Source organism: Dermacentor albipictus, chromosome 4, assembly GCF_038994185.2.
Source record: "Dermacentor albipictus isolate Rhodes 1998 colony chromosome 4, USDA_Dalb.pri_finalv2, whole genome shotgun sequence".
In the NCBI taxonomy this organism is placed as follows: domain Eukaryota; kingdom Metazoa; phylum Arthropoda; class Arachnida; order Ixodida; family Ixodidae; genus Dermacentor; species Dermacentor albipictus.
The window spans coordinates 104,993,161-105,013,133 of NC_091824.1; the positions used below are offsets into that span (position 1 = coordinate 104,993,161).

Genomic DNA, 19,973 nt, shown 5'->3' on the forward strand with positions numbered 1-19,973 from the left:
CTGTGCACCTCATTCTTTCATACAGAAATACAAATTTCTCTCATTTGGAAAAAACAATAGATTTACTCCCAATGCACTAAAGTTCCGATAAATAACAAAAGTTGCAGTTTCACCCAAAAAGCGAAGCATCGATTATGATAGCAAATTAGTAGACAGCTATACGAAAAGTAAGGAAAAGTAGTTTTATAGGCCGTATAAACTTTTAAACATTCGCTTACTAGCTAAATTACCAAGCATGGTGTCACGCGCACACAAGCAAACATGAACACGTCTTACTGAATGATAGCGAAAACTCTTTAAACGCTGGAGTGAGAAAGTGTGGTAGCAGGAGCGAGGGAATCGACCTTTGTGCAGCCTCTTGCTTCGATGCTAATTAAGTGACAAGAACACAGCATCGTGCACCGAGATGCATACACTCTTGTCTTAGTCGCAGATTGCTTTCAAGATAGGGGCCGCGCGGCCATGCCGTACGTAACAGCCGCTGGTGTAGAACGCCTCTCCTGTTTGTGCCAGTCCCTCGCATAAGTGTCTGGAACTACGAACACCCGTGATGCAGCCCAATTTCTGTCCATCTCTGCACACATGGTCGCTTTCCTTTTAATTGCAACATCGTGATGAACTCGGCATGTCTTTGCAGTCGGCACTTCCAAACTCACAGAGCAATGTTTTGAACACATATACACATATACACAGTTACCAGGAAAAGGAAAGCGAGGAGCAGGCTGGCAACTGCCACTGGAAGGGGTACAATGCCTGCCTACTCTTCTGAAGGGAGGTGACAGCAACACAGAAATGGAAGATAGGAAGGAGGGGAGGAAAAAGGAAAGAGGAAAGGAAGAGCAACAGGACAAACGCAGAAAACGGGAAGACAGACAGTGTGCTAACCTAGGCTAAAAGGAAGCATTGCATAAGTACATGTACTACAGCACATGGAGAGAGCTATGACAGCTAGGCTCGAAGCGGATAAGAGGCGGCCATTTTGACATGCCGATGGCGATATGGTAATACAGATTTAGCGTCGTACTCGATTCTAATGCGCTTGCAATTTTTGGACCCGTTTTATCAGGAAGAAAGTGCATGTTAGATTCCAGTAAATACAGTAAACCTCAATATAACGAACTTCAATATAACAAAATTCTCAATATAATGAAGTATTTAACTTTTCATAACATCTTGCCCACAGAGCACTAAGCATTCAGAACCTCAATTTAACGAAGTGTGTTTGTATGCGATTTCAGTATAACGAAATTTCGCTTCTGCCATAAAGGAATGCAGAGACAAACGGAAACTTCCATAGACGTAGATAGTCAAATGGTTGAATTACAAGCAGCTGCTTGCAAACACAGCTTTCAAATTGCGTGTGGGGCGACAAAAACGACCGCTGAAGTGGAGCCACATCATGTTATGTATAAATTCCAAGTGCGATAAGGTCCTATCATGCCCCATGCACTTTGTACTTCAGGTGTGAGTAAAAGTGTGTGAGGGTCAGAAAAGAAACATGCGGCTTCTTGAGTGCTGCTTTCCCGCACGAGCAAAGGGAAAGAGGGGGAGGGAAGCGAGCTCACAGTAACGTGATCAAGTACGCGCAAGGGGCAGGGGTTGGGGCAAGTTGGCACGTGTCACGATTTCTGGCACGTACCTCAGCCGTGGCTGCGCGTGGCTGTAAGTGCGGCTGAGCGCTTACGCATCAGCACACCCTACTTTAGAGGTAATCTGTCAAGTATGCAAAGAGCGGGTGTGCTGAGACAGTGTGGCATCATGTAAGCTATCTATCACGCGTCTAGTATTGAAGGCTGCGTAATCTCAAATTTCGGTGACTCGTTGGAGCGAGAAGCAGAAAAAGTATTCGCTCCCCACTGCCGGCGCTTTTCATCATGCCATCGTCTCAGTGTAGGGGACAGTATCAGCCGCGAAGGCGGAGTGGTCGCGAGAACGTGGCTGGCTTCGTTTAATTCATCCCATCGATGTGAAGATATTGTCGATGTGGCATGAAGCCGTATCATTCGTCGCTGACTCCCAAATTCATCAACATGAATTGTTTTCTCAATGAAATTTGCTTTTTTCAATTGCCCAATCATTTGGAAAATTCTGCAGCCCCTTTCTGTGTAAGAAAAATCTATTGGCAACTGTACTTCCTTGCATAAACGGTCAAATTTCAATACAACAAAATTTCGATATAATGTAGCAAATTGGTGATTTTACCTACTTTGTCATATTGAGATTTAACTGTATCAGAAACTGAAAGACTAAGTTTTATGCTTACACATATTGTGCAAAAAGGGTCACCATGCTGCACATTGTGTAAGAATGATGCTAGCTATCAGTAACATCTACTGTTATTAAAGGGAACACCAGATAAGCATATCAGCACTGATAATTCAGTTTGTATATGAAGACTTGAAAAATATTTTTTACTGACATAATGTCTGTTCAATAGAATGAAGTGCTTTTTTTAGAGCGCAGCTCTTTGGCGTCCGTTCCTGGGTTTCGCGTCGGCGTTGTCGTCGGCCTCGTAACCAGCTCCGCCCCCCTTTCATCCCCCCAGCGCTAGCAGCGACCGACTGATACCGCTGGATGCCGCTGACGCCGCTAGAGAGTCAAGATAACGTGACTGCATAGAACACCGTCGCCGCCATGCAGGAAGAGGAGGAAAGGGTCCCCCCCCCCCTGGTTCTTAGCGCTGCGGGAGCGAGGGTATCATATTGTTTGTGTCGGCATCGGCGGCGTTGTCCCTGAAACCAACTCCGCAGCTGGGGTTGACTCACTATCGGCGTCAGCGGCATCAGTCAGTCGCTGCTATCTCTTCCCTCCTCCCTTTATCGTGTTGTCCGCTTGCTGCACGCGCTTCTGCCCCCATCGTTTGCCGCTGGGTGTACACGCCGCCCCCCTCCCACCCCTTCCTGCGAGTCTCCGGTTGTCAAAGCGCCGGCTCGAACTTTGAAGTTGGTGAACTGTGCGCCGCAAAGTTGCCCAACGGCTTGCTGGTAGTAGCTGCCTACTTCGCCCCTACCGCACTCACGAAAGACGTCGTGCACTTCCTGCAACTCGCATTAACCGTCCATCGATCCACACCGATGTTAGTAGTGGGGGACTTTAATGTTGACATAAAGACAAACAGCAATTTCCTAACACTTATGCGGGAGAACATCCCGTTCCTCTCGCTCGTAACGCGTCCCACGGCTGTGACAACCTCGCGAGGCACTTGTATAGATCTCGTCTTTGAGAATCAAGCATTGGTGTACCAAGTCGAACATATATCAGTCTATTTCTCCGACCACAAAGCTTCCTTCATGACTGTCAAGAACTGTTAGTGGAGTCTTTGTTAAAGGAATACGCGTGAAAAATAAAAAAAAAAATTCTGTGATAGCGCATACATGTGTTGCTCGATTTCTTTGCCTCAATCTATCGAAAAGGTGAAACAGCTTATTTGCTGCGCTCAAATTTCGCATTAGGAAGTAACGTAATCGTCGGTAATTTTTTTTCCTTTGAAGCTGAAGAAATGGTGAAGTTATGTTGTCTTGAATACCAATGAGGTTTTCTGTTTAATAGTGCCATACTGTAACTTTAATGAAATTCGTGGGCTTTGTATGCCAAAACCACAATATAATAATTAAGCACACCACAGTGGGCGCTCCAGATTAATTCTGGCCTTCTGGGGTTCTTTAAAGAGACACTAAAGGCAGACATTATGTGAAACTAGAGCGATAAATTACTGCTCAAGAATCTCTAAGGCGTCAATATTATCGCAAACAGAGGCTCAATAATCGAGAAATTCAGGTAAATGCAAAACATGATTAGAGGCTCCCCCGGGGCATCTAAGTACTTGCCCAATGACGAAAGCACTCGTCAGTTAAATTCTGTCCCTGGTACTCAACAATTTGTTGAAAAAAACATCCTTGTATTGTATTATAGGAGGAAAAAAAAGCTACTTGTCTATTTCTATGTCTATTTCATTTCTAGAAAAAAAGAACTAATTGAAATTTTCCTTGACAATGATGTGGGCAGTCGAAAGGTTTCGTTTTTGCTCGACTCCGCGCCGTCCACACTTTCATGCTTCAGTAGTTTCTTTATCGCATAGTGCAGGTGCTGGTTTTCCTGGCTCGTGAAACTCGCACAAACTGCAAGCAGTTGCAGAGAGTTCAACGTCTACGTGATGTCGCGGAATGCCCGAACGGTCTATGGCAGCTGCAGCGGCGAATCCACCGCTCTGTCTTGGTTCGGTACCGCCGTCTGTAGGGCGTCATTTTAGTCACCGATGGCAGCAAAAGTGGTGATGGCGTATGCAACATCACCACTCTACCAGTTGAGTGGCGGGAGGTTTGAATATTGAAAAAGGTATCCGGACCCTTGAGACGCAATTTTCTCGTAAACTAAGTCTTTTCTTGGCACGAAACAAGCATTGCGAGGTTTCTGGAATGATACTTAAACAACCCACGTCCACTTAGTATTTGCCTTTAGTGTCCATTTAACGTACACCCAATGGCCACAACAATCTCCTATTGCTTAGAAAGTTCTGCTTTCAAGTTTTCATCCAGAAAACAAAATGGCCTTTCCATCTTTATGGCAGGTGATTTCTGTGGGTTATCGTCAGGTCGTCAAGTACAATCTGCGCAAATGAGGCCTTCTCCTCACCTGTTTCGAAGCTGTTGGTGGCTTGAATATGTCGCGCCTATTAACAGTAACAGACAATATTAGTTGGTAGCTGACATCAATCGAGAAGGGCGTTTGGATCATTGCACTTCATCCGACTGCTACTGTGTACATTTAATGATGCAGTTTAATAAACAGGCTGAAGTAAGCGAAAATCTGCATTTCGAATTTTTGATAAGAACTAGGTATTTCTAAAAGAAGCCGACTGTCTTCTGCTCACGGTCAACCATGACCACCCATGCAGGAATTAAACATTGGCCATACTGCTTATTGGTGCCGTAGCTGTTGTGTCTCGGTAATTTCAATTATTTTTGAACACACATCTAGCCTCGAACCACGCAAAACTTAAAGTCAGACGACACATACGCTTGCCAGCGCTCATTCACTCCTGTCCGCTCCTGGCCATACGCCTTGGCAGACGTCGCTTTATATTGAGCTATTGCCAACGCTTCAAAATGCGTGAAGCGGATGTGACTACTATCCGTTGGTCATGTTGATGCAGGACAAAGCTCACCCACACCATGTAGCGTGGCCAGACTGGAGAATGTGAGCGCGAGTGTGCACTCCAGTCCTGTCGTACACACAGCAAACATTGCACACAGTTGCATGTAGCTGCATCTGCTACGTAGAGTAGATAGCATGGCTGTCCCACAATTCTGCGATGAGCCCACTCGCTAAGCTCCCTGTAGCTTGCCGAGTACAGCCGTGTGCTCTGAGTCGTCTCTGTGGGTGACGTGGCTCCCGGTGTGTGGGAAACCAGCCCGAGCGGCAACATTCATCGGAAAAAGGTTGTTTGCTTTTTGAGTTGCACACGTTTGCAGTGTGTCGTCATCATGGTTGAAGCTCGCTACGGTAAGAATCTTTCCAACGCAAGTCTGCTGTATGGCATCTACCACTTGCCCGATGCAGGTGCTGCCAACATACTTGCACGAGCTAACATAAAGACGACGCTTTGTTTGACTCTCGTAAATTATGTGTTTGCAGTAGATATAAGTGAGAAAGAAAATGTGCTACTCATGCCACTCGGTGCAAGAAAACCCTGCCGCGCGTAGTTACCTAGTATACTGTAGCACAGTTCATAAAGGGAAAAATCAGACATCCACCCAATCATAGCAATTGCTACAATGGAAAAACCATATGAGTTCTTGAAAGAAAAGCCTCGCAGTCGAAGAAAAATTTGTCCTCCTGGTCCGGGACTTGAACCTGGCATCACCGCCTTTCCGGGGCAGCTGCTCTACCATCTGAGCTAACCAGGTGGCTAGCAGGTGGCAGGGAGAAGTCGAATTTGTCAAGAACTCAAAGCAAAGGCAAGAGTTTGACGTAATAGTTCTGCGGAAACTCGCAAGGTGGTGAGAACTAATCAACATAGGGAAAATCAGACATCCACCCAGAGAATTCGCTGCCGTTCTCTGCTGCAGGCAGCACAATGTGGAATCAGCGTCACCCACCAGCTCGATTTTGTTTCGGTTTCCCATAGCCCTCCTAAACACCACCACGCAATAGGAAAACAACAATATGCATCTCGGGCCAGAGGAGCACCACCAGCTCGACGCACGTTGGCGTCTCGTGCCGCAAATAACCGCGTGTCGCTTCGCATTACGTAGATGTGAACAATAGCTGAGTCTGTCAAATTTTTTTGTTCGGATCGTACATTTTCCTCGCAGTTTTTTTCTAAAACATACGAACCAGGTTCTGCTGCATTCGATAATATTAAACATTTTCAAATATTCGCACACCTCTACCAATAATTCATTTGCTGAAGGTATTACAGAACTTTTCAGTGCAATGTATTTCTGAAATGACCTATTTTGATGTCAAGTACATTTTCTAACGTCGATGATAAGTGTTTTAGGGCCCCTTCAGAGGGATACCATTTAGTATATGGCTAGCAATTAGAGGGGAATTTTTAACATGAAGGCACGCAGACTATTATTTAGTATGTAGATGTCAGCCTAATGCATCCTTATCATGTATGTAAGTTAGCTTTAGAAATGTTTCATTTTACAAACTGGCTTTCTTACTTACTAGGTGCTACCTTAAAAGGGTCCTCACCAGGTTTGGCCAATTTAATCAGACAAGTGCAGTGGATACAATGCATAACTGACAATAGCACCTGCAAAGTATTACAATGCTGCACATGCGATTACAGCCGAAATTTCAAACCAAATTACAATGCTGCACATGCGATTACAGCCGAAATTTCAAACCAAATGTCGCGCCTCCTTTTTCTTAAAGGAGCCATACTCCCAGCCAGAAAGTAGAGGTCAGACCCACAGTGCGCCTACGTAATAAGCCTAATGAAACGTCACTTCCCACGACATGTGACTTTGAGAATTATTTAACGCTACAGTACTTATTTGTCAGATCTAGTCCTTCACTAGGCAATTCAAAGTTGAGAGAAATAGTAAAACTCACAAACTGAATGTCTATGAGTCGTCGTTTTAGTCCATGCTGTAGCAAGAGGATGTGCTTCTGTTTCATCTGTTTGTCCCCTGTCGTGCAGTCGCACACGCAAAAAACAAAACTATCTGCCATTTGCTACAAGGTTCCAGCATGTGATCATGGTCTTTGATCTGTTTACGTTTGCCTTAGGCATCGTGTGGTACTCACGTGTAGCGCTAGTCAGATGATCTTCACAGTGCACAAAATCGTGTTATGCGCGAAATGATGACCCGCGAGATTTGCTGGTCGAGACTGAAATGAAATTGAACTGGTGGGCGACGCCAGAATACAATGCTGCCAGACTTAAACATGACATTCGGATTATGTCGCCTGCAGCAGGGAATGGCAGCACGTTTGGGTTATCACCTATTAAAAGCGTGCGATATGCTTCTAACAGCACTATGCCCCATGTGCTGAGAAACAGACAGGTGAAGATGCTTAGGTGAAGATCGCAATAGGGTTGGCAGCAATAGCTGCTGTGAATGAGGGGTGCAACAACCCGGAAGGAGATTTGCTGGTACCAGAATAGGAAACCGAGTATGTGCCAGGGCTTTCCTGTGAGACAGGCAGGCAAGTATTGTGGCGAATCTGCTGCAGTGGGTGGCTACTGTTCTCGATTGTGTGCCTTGCACCTTGTTTGCATGGGATCTAGCAGCCAGAAAACATATCATATAGGGATGTGTGAATAGCAGTTTTTGAGATCAAATTGAATACAAATCAAACATTACCAGAAGTGAATCGAATATTGGATATTTTTTTAATACAGTAGTTTGCAAACAATAGACAGCCTCCTCACCAAACAAACAATTTTCACATATCGGTTTTGACGACACTAGAAAGTTTCTGCCATTACATTGCACTTAAAAAGGCGTGATCCATTTTAATAGCCCAAAGGAGGCCTTATGGATAACTAAAAAGTTTATTTGCAAGCATGGTGCTCTTCTGAGCATACCAGAAATACGAATCAACTGTGGCGATGGCAGAGCGAGCAAGAAAAAAAGAAGGCCCCTTTTCACTCTTTCAAATGGTCTCGACAGATGGTGTGCCACTATTGCATCAAATATGTTGCAATAAAACGCCTTCATAATTATATACAAAGGAGGACACATGTGCTGCACCTATATGCTGCTAAACCTTGATATAACGAAGTAGGTAAAATTGGCAATTTGCTTCGTTATATCAAAATTTCGTATTGAAATACAACCTTTTATGCAAATAAGTACAGTCACCGATTGATTTTGCTTACATGGAAAGGGGCTGCAGAATTTCCCAAATTATCAGGCAATCAAAAAAAGCTAACTTGAATGAGAGAACAATTCATTTTAATGAATTTGGGAGCCTGCGACAATTGATACGGTTTCATGCCACGTCGTCAATATCTTCACATGGGCGGTAGGAATTAAGTGAAGGCAGCGGGGAGAAAATGCTTCGTCTGCCTCTTGCTCTAACGGGTCATCAAAACTCGAGATTACGCAACCCTCAATGCTAAACATGTGGGAAGACAGCCTAAGTGATGCCATGCTGTCCCGCTTTTTGGATAAGCATGACAGATTACCTCTAAAGCAGGATGCGCAGGTGCGTATGCGCTCAGCTGTGCTTACAGCCATTTGCAGCCACGGCCGAGACACGTGCCAACTTGCCCTCCTCCTCCCCACCCTACCCCTCGCACACGCTTGATCAAGTTACCGCGAACTCGCTCCCCTCCCCCTCTTTCCTCTTGCTCATGTGGGGAGACTGCACTAGTGCCTGAAGCCACCATCTTTTTTTCTCACCTTCACACACTTCCGCTTGCACCTAAAGCACAAAGTGCGTGGGGTGCGATAAGACCTTATTGCACTTGGACTTTATATGGAACATGATGTGGCTCCACTTCGCTGGTCGCTCGTGTCAAGTGGTGCATGATTTTAGAGGTGCGTTTGCAAGCAGCCGCTTGTAATTCAACTATTTGACCATCTGCGTCCATGGAAGTTTCCATTTATTGTTTTGACATTCCTTTGCTGCAGAAGCGAAATTTCATTATACAGTTGATGACCGATAATTCGGACTCCCCAAGGAACGTAAACAGGATGTTTACCAAGTTTACATTTCTAAATTCCCTGAGTTTTCCAGGTTTTCCCTGAACACCCTTGTAAAATTCGCTGAATGAGCAAGAACTTTGCTTCATGTCAAGAAAGGCTGACACGATGTTGCCCAATGCTGTCACTCTCAAGTAGGCATGTTGAAACAAAAAAAATGACTTTGATTGATTGATTGATTGATTGAATAACTTTAATGAGAGGTCCTGCGAGCTACGGGACGCAAGGTCCCATAGAGCGGGCTACTCCCACGTTGGGACCGGGAGTTGTAACTCCCTGGCCGCATCGTGGGCTCGCTGGACGGCCCATAGCTGCTCCGCCAGGTCCGTGCTGCGTAATGCTTCTTGTAGCCTGGCGGAGTCTTGATCCTTGTTTGCGTGGGTCCGACCACACGGCCAGAGCAAGTGATGTACGTCTAGTGTGCTATGGCAATTTTCGCAATATGATGTTTTGTATAGGGCAGTCATGTAGTGATGTAGTCTGTTCTGCGTGGGGTACGTGTTTGTTTGAAGCATTCTGAACGTGAGGGCTTCAGGCCTGGTGAGCTTATTGTGAGGTGTGCTGTATATTCTGTGGTCTAGATAAAAGTGCTTTGTTATCTCGTTATATGTGGAGGGAGGGTCCCGATTCTCGCTGGGATGGTCACGACCAGAATAGGTGGCGTCGCGGAGGGTTAGGTCTCGCGCGCTCCTGTGAGCCATCTCATTGAGATTGCGAGGGGCGTCCTCGATATCTCCGAGGTGTGCCGGGAACCAGCAGATGGTGTGATGCTGCAGCAGTGCGGATCTGTTGATTATTTGTAGAGCTTGGCTTGCAATTGCTCCTTTCTGAAAGGCTTTGACAGCCGAGCGTGAATCGCTGTACACGTGGGTGGTGGTCGGGTCTGTGAGAGCGAGTGCGATAGCGACCTGTTCTGCTATCTCGGACTTGTGGGTCTTGACTGTGAGAGCGTTTGTGACTTGACCTTGCGTATTGATCGTGGTGGCAACGAAAGCCTTCCTGGTCGGGTATTGTGCCGCGTCTACGAAACAGGCTAAGATCTTCTTAATGACTCATCCAGTTTGAAAAATGACTCATCCAGTTTGAAAAATGACTTAATCCAGTTTGAAAAATGACTTAATCCAGTTTGAATTAGTAAGATGTAATACCTATTTTATTCAAAAAGAAAACGGAAAGAAGGTGTTAGTAAAATGCACAGCAAGAAAAATGGTAAAACCTATCCTAAATTGAGTCTAACATTTTCAAATACGAGTGAAAAGGAGATGCATACATAGGTAAGTGAATATTTTTGAATATGACCTATTTCTATCAACTGATAGCAAGCTCATCGGTATGAGGCCTGAACTTTGTCACGACTACCTGTCACACGGGCACCCGCGAACTCCATTGAACTCCTTCGTCTTTAAGCCAATGGAGTTGCGCTCCCTGTCACACGGTCTCCCTTGCGCCAAGGAAGTTAAATGGAGATTTTGGGCGAAGGGAGTTCGGCAATGACCATCACGGTTGGATGGAGTACTCTCGTTCCCAGGTAGCTACAGTGCCGCAGAGAAACCACGCTAGTAAAATCGTCGTAACTGGTTAATTTAAAAGTTTTAGCACTATTATTTTTTTTGCCTTGAGATATATGCCACATAATGGAAGTTTAATTTGTTTTTAAGCGCATCAGTGACTGTACCCTCTACACCAATACTTCGCCACGCCGCATCGGGAAACGTTCCGCCACGCGAGCCGCACGTGGTGTCGTTCAAGCCGCACGGGTAAATTCTCCGGGTGACACGCATCATGAGCGATCCCGGCGCATTATCGTCGCGAACACACAGACACGCACGATAACACAGCGGCATCACAACTGGAAGCCCACCGGCCAAACAACGTGACCCGCACTGCCCCCGCACCAAAGCAAACGCGCAGTGTGGCCAGCATCGCTTGCAACTTCGCTATGCTTGGAAAACAAAAGTCTTGCGGTAACGTGCCGCAAAGTTTCTCGCTGGATTTTATGTTATTACGTACTGCGTTAAAAAAAAATACACATAGCTTACTTTAACGACGACCGTATACGTGAACAGTTGCACGTGGAAGTAAGCGCAGCAGCGCCGTTTCTACCCCTTCGGCACCCGTCGAAAGCTCGCACTGTGCCGTGTAGCACGGCCGCAACTCCATTGCCATCAATCTCCATTAGGGAGTTTCATGCTCAACGGAGTTCGCGGGTGCCCGTGTGACAGGGGTATAAGATTCTCTCTCAACAGCTAGGAAGTCAACCTCAACTGTCCTGACATACTCTCAGCCCGTACACAACATCTCAGTGTTGGGTTTCACTGCTTTAAAGGGTTTATTTTGGTTTGGATGAAGGACACCTGCATCTCGGCGTCAGCCAACACTTTGTTTTTTGAGCTCAAACTCCTTCAAAGAGGCGGTGGCACGCTTCCTTTCCTGTTTATTCCTCAGTGCGTCGGTCCTTTTTGTTCTCATCCTCCTTCTGCCACGCGTTCACCCCATGGATCATTTGAAGCATCCTCTTGGTCAGTTGTACAGTCAACGTCCGATTTTTCGGACTCCCTAGGGGCCGCAGAAACATGGAAAAAATGAATGCATGTCTTTAACTGCCCTTAAGGGCTAAAATTGCCACAGGCACGTCCGAAAAAACTCTGAAGGCCTGCCAGTACACTTAGGCATATCGGTGCTCATACTGTGACAGGAGACGGGGGTGCACATGTGTATAATTAAGGAATACATACTGTGTCCCGTGACAATTACCCCTTCCCACACTTATTATGCTTCATCGCGTAACACTGCTGTACCGAGGCGAAGCTAACTTTCGGAAACTGGCATTACACAGCGCGTTGTGCTCTGCGAGCTTCGAAGCCAATCGCGAGGATTACAAAGGCGGAGTCGATGTGATTGCTGACAGCGGCGAATTCTTTCAATGAAAAACATAGCACCACACGGCAAGAAGCTTAATAACGAAGGTAGAAGCAGCTAGGCCTAACGTTGCCGCGGTGGAGGCTACGGCTGTCAGCGGATCTGCGTGCGAGAGTGCCGGTTCGAGGCGGCGAGATAATCAAAATGGCGACGGTGATGGCTTTGATTATTGCCATTTCAGACCTGCAGTCAGGGCAATATACATTGACTATATGGAGTACATGGTGGTGCCGCAAAGCCGTGCGAATTATCGGGCATGTTAAAAAAATCAGGCGTCTGGAAAATCGGTCGTTAACTACTCTGGCAATACCTCGTGCCGATGATATGGCGTCAATGATGATTCGTTGCGATTCCTTTGTTACTGAAGTGAGCACTAACACGACTTTCGTTCCCTTTCAATAAAGTTACGGCTAATGTTCCGTGATAGAAGCACAAATTCTCTGAGTTTTCCTTGAGTATTTCCAGACCATTCAAATTGTTTGAGAATTCTCGGTTTTCCAGGTTGGTAGACACCCTGGTAAATAAGCCCAAACTATCGATTGTCTGAAAAAACGAATGTATCCAAAAAGATAACTTTATTTACGTTTTAAGACCCCTGTGCATGGAACAACTGGTCGATGGTTGCACGTAAGTGGAAGTGTGTGCAGCAACGCAAGTCCGCCTGTATTTCTGCCAGTTTTGAGTTTCGACGTCAGCAAAGTCTTCAAATCTAACAGTGGCAGAAATCGGCACACGCATCTGAGTCATCAATTATGTCCGCATTTGAGTTCATTGTGTTAGGCAGTAGTTCAGCCTCTTCAGTTGCGGGGTCAGGCTCATTTGGACTGCAACTCGAGACTCATTCGGAGTCGGACTGCGAGGGCAACATTGGTGCCATTTGATGCGGCCTATCTATAACTTCACGAGAAAGGCTTGGTGGAGCCAGCGGAGCACTATCTGGAATGCAAACTAAACAAACAAGGACAGCATCGCAGAACACTATGCACAAGGCAAACTCAGAAAAACAGAAAGGCGATAGCAGGCCATGCGCAGGGGTGCCAGAAAAGGATATGATGACCGCAATGTTGATGCGACCTCAATATTCAGGTAAAGCCTCCAAGATCGGCAGTTGCAGTTAAATCTCAGAGGCGTAGAGCAGCAATCAAGGCAAGGCCTCAGAAATTACAGTCTAGCATGTAATCTCTGAGGCCGTACCTACTTATTGTCTTGTAGAGCTTGCCAGAAGAGATAATGGCGGCAGAGTTGGCCGCCACTACAGCCGCGGACGGAGTCCGGATAATCGAATGTAGAGCTAATGGCTGTTCGAAATCGTCTTTACACATTAAGTCTATGGGGCCATTGGCGGTGCCGCGAAGCTGTCCAAATTAATGGTGTCCTATTTATTGGTTGGAGACTGTATTGAAATCGCGTACAAGCACACTTCATTATATTGAGGTTTAATTACATGGTTTAATTACAGTTCTATGGACAAGAGGTTATGAAAGGTTAAATACTTTGTTATATTGCAAATCTGGTTATATTGAAGGTCGTTATATCGAGGTTTAATTGTATAGTATCCAAGCAGTACCCACCGCCTCATGGCATGCTTACACAAAATTTCATTTTTGATTCAGCGTGGCTTTACCAGTAAAGCCCGGCTCCCTCAATGATGGCGTGCTCTGGTACAGTATCTCCACTATGAAGGGAATGAAAGTTAGCATATTTTTGCTTCAATTTGATGTTTGATCATGCACAGTCGACGACTTGAAACATTCGAGAACTACTCGAATAATATTCAGGCTTTCGAATAGCAACTATTCGATTCATTATTTGAAAGTTTCGAATATTTGCGCACCTCTAATATCATTCGATTACATCTTGGCGATGTATTGAACATTGGTGCTGAAAGATTGTGTTTTCTGAAAATGTGTGAACCGGGAAAAAGATGCATAACTGTACTGGATCATTTCTTGTGTCCTCAAAATAAAAAAAACTAAATTATGGCGTTTTACGTGCCAAAACCACTTTCTGATTATGAGGCACACCGTAGTGGAGGACTGCGGAAATTTTGACCACCTGGGGATCTTTAATGTGCACCTAAATCTAAGTACACGGGTGTTTCTTGTGTTCTCGACCGTGAACATTGTCATTGGGAAATCGTATATAATGGGATTATACCAAAGAGGCTTAATTGTATTTAACAGCTTTCAATAGTGAATTCTCGAATTGAATACAAGCTGAATAGTAAAGACTATTCTTACTGGTCAGAGCGTCCAATCATGCAGCTGTAACACTAAAAACACCACGGAACATTTTTTATCAAAATTTCCCTATCTGCAGTCAGGATGTAGTCATTCACTGGAAGCATGCTGGAAACAGTGGTCGCGATAGCTATTATATACCAGCATTGGTGGGAGGCACCAACACGTGTGGCCGTAGCTGTGAGAAAATACCATTTTGTTTATCAAGCCGATGCTCTTGCAATTAATGTTTTCTGAAGTGTTAAATGATTTCTACAATAATAGCTACGTGCTTTTGTAGTTTTCTGTCAAACAACTTTCGTCAATAATAAGTCAAGGGTGTTCTTCAGTCGAGCCAAGTTCTCAAAAGTGAGACGACACTTTTACACGTGATGTGCAGTTCAGAGTGTTGCCGTGGCCACGGCTGCGCTTTTATACAATAGCATTAAGGGCCCCGTGTCGCAGAAAATCAAGTGTTGGCACCATAGCCAGCATTGACGTCCTTGAGCAAAAATTCCAGTCTATGTTTAGGTACATGTATATGCCATACCTTGCTATATGACATGCAGTATATGCAGGTTATATTGCCATGCCATTCTCCTCACACCATCGTTAACATCTACGTAATGCGAAGCATCGTGCGGATCGTTGTGGCACGAGACGCCGACGCACATGGAGCTGGTATGTAACAGGAACATATCAACGAGGTTCTACTGTACTACATCTGAAGTACCAAGGCTTCCCTGCCAGTTTGTGCCACTTAATGGTTTTTACTTTCTTTGCTAATTTAAAATTAAGATTCCTACTTAAACTGTGAACAGCATGATCGATTCTATTGCTATAAATCACTGTCTTTTCCTTTCCGTCAAGGTATCTCAACACATTGTGGCCAGTTGTCAGTCCCTTTAAGAACATGGCTATGAATGTAAAGGAAGATCTTTTTTCCAAGCTCTATGCTTAAACGCCTAATGCCTTAGATATAAAAGAAAAAAGCCAACCCCAGACCTTATGCATTAATTTCAGATGCACTTCACTGCACATCTAGCAAGCAAGTCAATGTATAACATGCCAACCTGTGAAACATAAAATTAGTAACGATGCTGTGATCGAAAGAGGGAGGATGAGGAAAGGGGGAGAGCAAGGGGTATCGCATGCATTCTTAAGAATTTTGCCCTGACAACACAACTTTTCTGGTATAAGTACGTGCTGTTGCCAAATTCACCTGTTTCAATGGGTTCAAATTTTAAACTGAGTCATCATGTGGTCTGGACCTGAAGGAAGGCAGGACAAAGCCTTTTCTGCAATCTTGTGCCACCTTATCCTTCATTACTTTGAAAACATTTTTGCAAACAAAATGGTAGAATGTGCTCCAATTCATAAACTAAAGCAATACAAACACTACTTGAGAGTTCGGTAAGCAACACACCTGGAATAGCTTGTTGTATGGTTTGGAGACTGAAAGCTCCATGTTTACAGGTTCTGCATTTGGGTTCCTAATCTTCAGAGTCTTGGTCCTGCAGGAGAGAAATGATAACAGAAAAGCAGCTAAGCTTGCAACAATTGCCTGTCTTCAGGGGCACTGCAATATCTACGACAACTTGATGCCGCTGGACCTCACAAAAATATTGAACTTCAACATATGAAATCCAGAATACAGGCGATTACAAACATTCATGAAAGACATCTGCAGTGTACGCTTCCTCATTAGTCACATTAGCCAGTCATCACAGCCCACATTAAGAAGTGGTGGAGTGATTGACCACGAGTTCTCTAGAGAGATTGACACGGACATTTTTTTTTTACATTGTTGTATTTCTTGACAGACATGCCATTTGTCACCACTGCGCCAAGTAAACAACACAATAACACGGACAGACTTAAGAACATGTAACGCACATGTTCATTTAGTGCATCACCTCCAGTCGTGACACGATGCCAATGCACCATGCGAAATGTAGCCAGTTGAACTTGCGTCAGCAATTACAATCACCGACTTTTCTGAGGAAGTGTAACCTGAAGAACCTGCATCTTCTGAGTGGTGGTGCTGATGTGCAGTGCAAAATAGCAGCAGGCACATGCATTGCCATATAATAATTTTCTCTGCATTTCTGTCACACGAATGCTGTACCTAAATGAAGAAATGTGTGTATATTATATGCCATTTCTCAATTATGTCACTAATCTGCAAATAGGACTTTTACAAAACCCTCGTAAACATTGTAATAACTTCGCCTAAGCTGCAAATTCTGATATCACATTTGTCTGCTTTAGACGATGCACAAATGCAGTTTACAGAACTGCAATATCCGCTTTTCATGCAGAGTTATGGATTTGTAAACTTTGTGCTTGTATGTTTTTTTCAAACTTACCAATATCCAGTAACATTTATTAGAAAAATATTAGGTCATAAACGATAATTCTGGCTCCTAGAAGTGCCAGAATTCAACCTCTCTCAAATGCAATAAATTTCACTACGATCGGTCCAGCTGCTGCCTCATGAAGGCATGCCTTCAATTGGCAAGTACACTAGACTTCCGTTAATTTTAGACTTCAGTTAATTAGATTTTTCGGTTAACTTGATCTAAACCGAACATCCTGGCAGGTGCCCACACATTTCTATGGGCCAAAACTTCTGTTATTGCGATCTCAAAACTGGCCTTCGCCTAATAATTTGAATGTCACTGGCAAGCTTCGCTGCAAAAAAGTCATGTTATGCAGTGAAAACCAAAAAAAAATGAGAAGGGGCTACTGTCATGGGACATACGCGTCCCTCAATTATACATGCAAGCGCCCTCTCTAGTCACAGTACAAGCTCCTAGATGCTAAATAGCAACACTAGAAGCCATTCGGAGCTGTTTCTGCCGTTCCTGCAGCAATTTGAACCCTCATTTCGCCCACCATGCGTGTTTTGTATATGAGATCGTTAAGGAGGTCTGGTATGCATTCCTTAATTATACACATGCGCATGCGCCGTCCATCGAGAAGCGGAGAAAGAACATTCGTGTTTTGGGAAAGCTACCGAAAAGGAAGGCAGTAAGATGAAACACTCCGAAAGTCAAGGGATCATTTAGGGCCAACAAAAAAACAGGGGTCAATCTAAAACTCTGAAGGCCAGCCAGTATGCTTACTCTAGGTGTCTCGGTGCTCGTACAGCAACTAAAGACTGTGCGTGTGCGTATATAAATTAAGGAACACGTGCTATGTCCCATAACAGTGGCACATTTCCCTACTTGATACGCCTCCCCCCCCCCCACCACCCCCTCTTCCAGCACAGTTGTATTGTGACAAAGCTTACCTTTGAGGCAAATACAGCCAAGTGAATTGATGGTGTGTTTTGCCTTTTTTTTGTCTTTTTTTTAAATTCAACCCGCCGGATGATTTGACCAATTTCGTTGGTACTGTCAGAGTCGAATTAACGGAAGTCAACTGTATCTGAATAGAAAAATTGGACTTGGCCCCAAACTAAAGTTTCCTTTTAACACCAATTCCCACATACACGTAGGATCTGCACAATTATATTTTTCAGATTCGGAGGCAGAACCCGGAGGAAAGACACACAAAAAGCAAGAGAGCAGAAAGGGTAAGGGCAGGAGGGAACTGGGAACTTGTAAAATAGCACAGACGCGAATGCTACTGAAGAGGTGCCACCTACTGCTGGTTTTTGCCGGCCTCTAAGCAGCGCTTCGTTGCAAGACTATAAACATTATGATGAGTGATTACTATGCATGCACACATTAAGTGGCAGCACAATTAGCAGTGAGCTGTGTGGTAAACAACTGCTTACCATGCTGTGTTTCAAAATTCCAACACGAGTGCAATGTGCTGCACCTATGGGGCAAATGCGTGCATCAGCAGCTGAATCACAGTAAAACCATGTTAAAATGTCCATTATATTGTGGATCAATCCATCAGATCTAAGGTCAGTAAAGAAGCTTTCTTAAAATAGTAGTTAGAACTTATTGTGCCATTGCCTATATTCTTCTGTGCTTTGAGTTGCACCCAAACTATTCGCAATAGCCCACCTGCTGCCATCAAAATGTTGGCTTTACTGCAGAACTTCGTTGTGTTGTGGCTGAGTTCACATTGGATTTTCAAACACGAAATATGAGGAAGAAAAATTACACAGTAGCTCGAGTTACATTCATGCAAGTATGGCAGTTAGTACAGGTAAGGAAACATGCAAACAAAGAAACTAAAGATGCTTTAATACTGCAATGCGTCTTACTCAGATGCCAAGTTGTGGATTTGTGCCCACAACAGAACTTTGCGGTTGCTCTCCAAGGTCAAAAACGTCTTGTTGTCACTGCCCTGACTGTGCCTTGGGGCACCAGCCAATGCTGTGACATTCGATGCAGTGTGCTGCTCGGAGGAGCCAACCAAGCTGACGAGGGCCACTTTGAAGCCCTGCGGCATGACAGTAGCTTCCAGGATGCTGCAAGCAATGGGAGATTCGGCTTAAGACTGTGAAAGGCAACATAATGCTGTAGAACAGCAGAAGGACTGAAGGTCATCCGCATTAGTACAGCTTGATGTTAATGTAATGAGATTAGAAAAATTGCAGGTATAGGATGAAGTCAGCTGTGAGGGAGTGTCTGTATTCTGGAATGAGCTGTCTCACGTCAGCTCGTTCCAGAATACAGGAACGTGCAAATTATAGAATATAGACACATATTAAAACAAATGGCTGCATGGCGTTGGGAATAGAATAAATGCTGGTGCCAGACAGAAAGGCGTAGTGCTATATGCCATTTGAAGCAAACATGAAGGGACTATCAAAATCTGTTTATCTTATCAGAAGTCCACTGGATGTGTCCTTAAGTTATAATTCCACAGTAATTGGAAAAATGCCACTATACTGTTCTGTTTAAGGGACTTAGAAGGCAAACACTGCATCAATTAACATACAGTCAACTCGTAGGGCCCTGACAGGGCCTACGAAAATGATGAAATTATCCGGTGGCTTGAACTAAACAAGTTGCTGAAAAAACATCAAAAGAACTGATTCATTTAGCAGTATTTGCGCGATTTTAACAGGCCCCAAGTGAAATGCACTCATGCTTTCTATGTGTCCAAAGTAGAAAACTAACAAAGAGATAACCTGAAAGCTCCTAAACAAAATAAAAATATAATGCGAATCCGATTTTTTAGGAAGAAAAATGGGCAAGGGTCAAATACAGGAAGTTTTTTTTTTAATTCATGTTCACAAATGCATTGAATGCATTATAATGCTTGCATGCATCTTAAACCGACTCCTAAGCACCTGCTCGGAGATTGGCCATGGCTACGTGGAAGCTAGGGAAACCTTACAGTTTCAGTTCTGATTTCGACACTACGTAAAGGTACCTAGTTTAGTGGCGCTTCATAACAATACGTCATGGTTTTAAAGTAAAGCTTTCTTCGCCTCTTCCTTCGACTTTCCCACTGCTGCTGCTGCTGCCTGGCACACCGTGTTGCGGGGTGGTTTCAGAGCACGTGTATACGTGACAAGAGCAAGTCAGAGTGGAAAGGCGACCCAAGAAACTTGTTTGGAACCAACCGCATTGAATGGGCACAATGTCCTCTGGAGCTCCCTAGGCCTGGCCACATTAGCCGCTTGACAGTTGTAATTATCCGTGACTCCCGCTCAAAAGCATTGCAGAAACTACAGCACTTCCCTTTCTACTAATGT

General features: G+C 44.5%; 1 protein-coding gene across 2 annotated transcripts in view; it reads right to left on the minus strand.

Annotated features, from left to right (window-relative positions):
* LOC139059216 (uncharacterized) overlaps positions 1–19,973 on the minus strand; it is a 124,076-nt gene that overhangs the window by 39,804 nt on the left and 64,299 nt on the right. For both annotated transcript variants that reach the window (XM_070537331.1, XM_070537332.1), the window contains exons 15-16: positions 18,531–18,737; positions 15,732–15,819 (exon numbers count right to left, since the gene is read on the minus strand). In XM_070537331.1, coding sequence (XP_070393432.1) covers positions 15,732–15,819; positions 18,531–18,737 — 295 coding nt within the window. The remainder of the gene's footprint in view (positions 1–15,731; positions 15,820–18,530; positions 18,738–19,973) is intronic.